The 5,174-nt window shown below is 33.2% G+C and overlaps 1 protein-coding gene across 1 annotated transcript; it reads left to right on the top strand.

Annotated features, from left to right (window-relative positions):
- The first annotated feature begins 227 nt into the window (after positions 1-227).
- LOC108745336 (tuftelin-interacting protein 11) lies at positions 228-5,168 on the top strand. Its single transcript, XM_018481443.1, has 9 exons — positions 228-584; positions 796-1,006; positions 1,127-1,304; positions 1,402-2,354; positions 2,507-2,703; positions 3,051-3,479; positions 3,566-3,723; positions 3,814-3,993; positions 4,669-5,168. Exons 1-9 carry the CDS (start codon positions 476-478, stop codon positions 4,822-4,824), a joined length of 2,571 nt encoding a protein of 856 aa, XP_018336945.1. The 5' UTR covers positions 228-475; the 3' UTR covers positions 4,825-5,168.
- The last annotated feature ends 6 nt before the right edge of the window (positions 5,169-5,174 follow it).

Genomic DNA, 5,174 nt, shown 5'->3' with positions numbered 1-5,174 from the left:
TAATAGCTCTCACTCACTCCAATGCATTTGTTGGAGTGCGATGTGAACAAATCTAGTGAGTTTTGACAGAGAGAAAAAAGGATGAAAAGAGAACGAAATTTGAGTGGTAACTATAGCAATGCTAGGTAATTTACTTATTTCACGCATGCGCACTCTATTTTGGCCAACACATCAAAGGTACAGAGATTGCGTTGCTGTATTACAGATTGTTCTAGACTTACTGGGACTGGCTGAACTGGCTCGGAGTCTCAGTGTTCGGCTTTCAGTTTTCGTTTTATATCGATAACAATATGTAATCATCAATCACGAACAAATATTGTGCGTCAGTTATACAAATTGTATTTTTTAAGTGCCATCAATGATATGTCAATGCGTATCAATATTTCTGAGTGCATATAAATTTTGGTAAACTATAATTTGAGGTTATATTGTTACGAAATTATACAATATTGCAATTAATTAAATAATACACAAAATGTCTGAAGATGAAGTGGAAAGCTTTGAAGTTACTGATTATGATTTGGATAATGAATTTAACATCGCTCGCCCCCGACGCAAACTGACGAAGAAACAACAAATGCTAGGTACATTAACCTTTGCAAGTAGTATTATTTTTATACTAAATTGAGACAGAGAATCGAAGGAATCGAAGAATTGGAAATATAATTTGAAACACATTACTTGATATATTCTTTATAATACAAAATTTTTCAATACTATATACAAAAGTATACAGTTATTATGTTCTTTTAGGTACAGTTTATTTTTTCATAACACATATTTTGTTATCAACAGGAATATGGGCAGATGATAGTGATGAGGATGAATTATCTGCCAGACCATCTTTTAAGACTTTTAACAAGGGTCCTAAGAATTATACAGCACCAGTTAATTTCGTCGCTGGTGGTATCCAACAAGCAGGACAACCAAAAGAGAAGGAGGCTAAAGATGATGAAGAAGACGATGAGGAGACCAGGGATTCTCAAATAAAGAACAGTAGCTCGAGGTAAGAAATTTAAACATAATTATTTTTAATATAAATGTATTTTTCTTCCTTGATCTTCATTAAGGTAAACTTATATATACACATATGTATATGTACGCATATATAATTTTTTTCATTTAGTTCGGAAGATGAGAGATCAAGTAATTCAAAATCACGTCCATCCTTCTCTTTGAATTTGGACAGCGACATTGCAGGTTTACGTAAAAAGCGCCATCAAGTGAATCCCTTATTGCTGAAAAGTGGAATGGGTAGTTGGGAAGTGCATACAAAGGGCATTGGTGCTAAATTATTGCTACAGGTATTTTACAAGCAATGACTGTTATTTATTTATTGTAAATCAGAGTAAGATAAAATAAAGAAGTAGTATATTAATAAAAAAAATATTTTTTATTTAGATGGGATTTGAACCTGGTAAGGGCTTAGGTAAACAACTACAAGGAATAAGTGCACCAGTAGAAGCACATCTCAGAAAAGGAAGGGGTGCAATAGGTGCATATGGCCCAGAAAAAACACCAAAGATTCCTGAGAAAAAGAAAGATGATGATGGGGAGGAAACAAAAGAACTCAAATCTAAAGTATCTCAATGGCGGAAGGGTGATAGCAACAAGAAAAAAGTCAGATATTGTTATAGAAGTGTAGATCAAGTTTTGGAAGATGGAAAACTTAAACCTAATAAAAAACTTCCAGTGTCAAGCGATATGAGTAGAGTTAAAGTTATTGATATGACAGGACCAGAACAAAGAATTCTTAGTGGATACCACGCAATAGCTGGTGGTCAGCAGTGTCCTGATGAGACTGTAATTACGTCTGATAAGAAATCTAAAGTGAACTTTGCCCTGCCTGAATTGCAGCATAATTTAAATTTACTTGTAGATATGTGCGAGCAAGATATTATTCAAAATGATCGACGAATGAGACATTTAAATGATAGAGTAATTGCTTTAGAAGCAGAAAAAAAGAATTTAACTAAAGTTGTGGATCAACATAGTCAACTTATTGATACTTTGGAAAATGTACTTGTTATTGTAGATAAGTTAATGAATGAAACGAACGAATTGTCATTGCAAGAAACTGCAGAGGCTTTCAAAAATTTACAAAACAATTATTATGAAGAGTACAAGATGTACGAACTTGGTGAATTAGCTAGTAGTTTCGTGGCACCGAAAATAAAGGATTGTTTGCTTAATTGGAATCCATTAATACAACCAAAACAACCGATTAAATTATTTGAACAATGGAAGGATATCTTGGAGAATGGAACTAGTACGACATTACAGACACGGACTATGCAGTCATATGATCAACTAGTATGGAATGCATGGATGCCATCAGTTAGAGGAGCCATACAGTAAGTAATTTTTATATACTAATATATATATATAATATTTTGAAGAAGTAAATCAAAGGATGTAAGTATATATTTATATTTTTATTATTACACGTAAAAATCTATAGTTTTAAGTATCTGTACCTTCTAATATTTTTTTCTTTGTAAATTAGACAGTGGACATGTAGGCAACCTGAGCCTTTAATTGAATTAATAGAATACTGGATGCCATTATTACCCAATTGGATTTTAGAAAATATATTAGACTTACTAGTGTTACCAAAATTAACATTGGAAGTTGAAGAATGGAATCCTCTTACCGATACTGTACCTATTCATACATGGATCCATCCTTGGTTGCCGTTATTACGTAAGTGTGTGTGTGTGTACGTGTGTGTATGTATATATACAGTGGCGTGCCAAAGTTTCCGGGCACTGACATTTTATATTCTAATTTATAAAAAAAGCCTGATAAAATTTTAACCATTATCGTGTATCAGTACAAGATGTGGATAATGAAATCTTACTAACATCTGATAATGCTTACAATTTTCTCGGGGTTTTTTTTTTAATTAATTAGAGTATACAAAATGTCACTGGCCGGGAACTTTTGCACGCCATTATACGTATTTAAATTTATCTTTTAATATGATTTTCATATATTTGATTATACAAATGAATTACGTTGTAATAATAACTGTTTTTATATTATTCAAGGAAATCGTTTAGATACTTTGATTTATCCAATAATACGTAGAAAACTCGGATCTGCATTAGGAGGTTGGCATCCATCAGATAGATCCGCTAGATTAATGTTGCAACCATGGGCAGAAGTATTTGCTAAAGGAGATATGGAAGCATTTTTAGTCAAGAACATTATTCCAAAATTGCAAATAGCCTTAACCGAGTTTGTTATAAATCCACATCAACAGCACTTAGATCAATGGAATTGGGTATATGAATGGAAGGAATTAATACCGGTTCATATAATGACAGGATTACTTGATAAATTCTTTTTCCCAAAATGGCTACAAGTTTTAGCACTTTGGCTCAATCATTCGCCTAATTATGATCAAGTAACAACTTGGTACATGGGTTGGAAAGGGATGTTAAATGACAAGTTATTAGCAGAACCAGTAATAAAAGGTACGTCGCATTATTATATTGAATTTACATCTTTTGTTTCCCCGCAGTTGATGATTATTAAATTATGAAACAAATATGATTTACAGAGCATTTTAAGAAAGCATTGGACATGATGAATAGAGCTGTCAGTGGGCCACAAACTCATCAACCTGGCGCAATAGAACAAGTTTCATATTTAACAAGCTTAGAAAGAACTCAGCCAACAATATCGCAGGTGGCACCGATTGCGCAGCCGAGAATGGAGGTATAGGAATTGCACATTATCCGTTTAAATTACGTGATATTAAATAATGGCATATATTTTCTATAAAATTATGCTATCGTTTTCTTACAGAGACTCGCAGAGGCAGTACGAACAGCTTCACAAATACCGCAGGGTTTCAAGGATTTCGTACAAAAGAAGTGCGAAGAGAGAGGGATATTATTTATGCCGATCCCGAATAGATATAAGGAGGCTAAGCAAGTGTACAAAGTGGGCAATGTTCAGGCTTACATTGACAGCAATGTCTTATTTGTATGTCATAATGGAACAAATTGGATGCCAACGCATTTGAATGCCTTGCTGGATATGTCTGAACTCTAATAATATATGATTTAATAACATGATTAATAAAGTGACAAAAGTCCAATGCATATGTTTTATATTGTAAATACATATATTTCTTCTAAATATTAATTATCTTCTAAAGAGAAGATTAATTATTTTATCATTTTACATCAATTCATGATGTTTAAATATATGTATTTATGCTTAAGCGATATGTATAATTTTGGTCTTATTAAAGCTGTATAATAAATCAATATATTTTGACATGCGTGCATATTTTTATTGCTTTCTATAAAAGCGCTTATTAAATTATAATTATAATCTCGTAAATTGTAAGATAAACACAGCTCGTTTTAGTAATAAAAAATTAATCACTAAAATCAGCCATTCTGATCCATATATAGGTACATTATCAACTTCTATTCAATTATATGCACGTGTCTCACTATGATAGTTCACTTCCATATAGAAAATTTTAAGCAACATTCGCATATTAATAAATGTCTATTATTTAATTTTAGAAAACCTGTTTAATTTTAGGAAATCATACACATTATGGGTTTTCTTAATTTGTTATGATATTATGCGTTATAACATGAAAATTAGTAACTTTTATTTACGCGTATAATGTGTAATGTGTAGTGCCGGACGAAACATGGATACATCACTACACTCCAGAGTCGAAGCGGCAGTCATCTGAGTGGCGCACAGCTTGCGAAAGCCGTCCGAAACGCCCGAAAACGCAGCAGTCAGCTGGCAAAGTCATGGCGTCAGTTTTTTGGGATACGCATGGCGTGATTTTCATTGACTACCTCGAAAAAGGTAAATCGATCAACAGTGATTATTATATTGACTTACTGGTGCGTTTGAAGGAGGAAATCGCAAAAAAACGACCGCACATGCAGAGAAAAAAAATCCTTTTTCACCAAGACAATGCACCCTGCCACAAGTCGATGAAAACAATGGCAAAATTGAACGAATTGGGCTTTGATCTGCTTCCCCACCCCCCATACTCGCCAGATTTAGCCCCCAGTGACTACTGGCTCTTTGCTGATCTTAAAAAAATGCTCCAGGGAAAAAGATTTGGCTCAAATAAGGAGGTCATCGCTGAAACTGAAACTTATTTTGAAGCGAAAGATAAATTTTTT

The sequence above is a fragment of the Trachymyrmex septentrionalis genome, unplaced genomic scaffold (genome assembly GCF_001594115.1).
Source record: "Trachymyrmex septentrionalis isolate Tsep2-gDNA-1 unplaced genomic scaffold, Tsep1.0 scaffold137, whole genome shotgun sequence".
In the NCBI taxonomy this organism is placed as follows: Eukaryota; Metazoa; Arthropoda; class Insecta; order Hymenoptera; family Formicidae; genus Trachymyrmex; species Trachymyrmex septentrionalis.
Note: the sequence above shows the minus strand (reverse complement) of the source record. Positions and strands in the feature narration are given on the sequence as shown.

What these genes read in the sequence shown, in the direction of transcription:
- LOC108745336 (XM_018481443.1), top strand. Translation starts at nt 476, where the DNA reads ATGTCTGAAGATGAAGTGGAAAGCTTTGAAGTTACTGATTATGATTTG. An exon ending in TCAGTTAGAGGAGCCATACA is followed by an intron (nt 2,355 to 2,506) that starts GTAAGTAATTTT and finishes TTTGTAAATTAG; the next exon opens with ACAGTGGACATGTAGGCAAC. An exon ending in TCCTTGGTTGCCGTTATTAC is followed by an intron (nt 2,704 to 3,050) that starts GTAAGTGTGTGT and finishes ATATTATTCAAG; the next exon opens with GAAATCGTTTAGATACTTTG.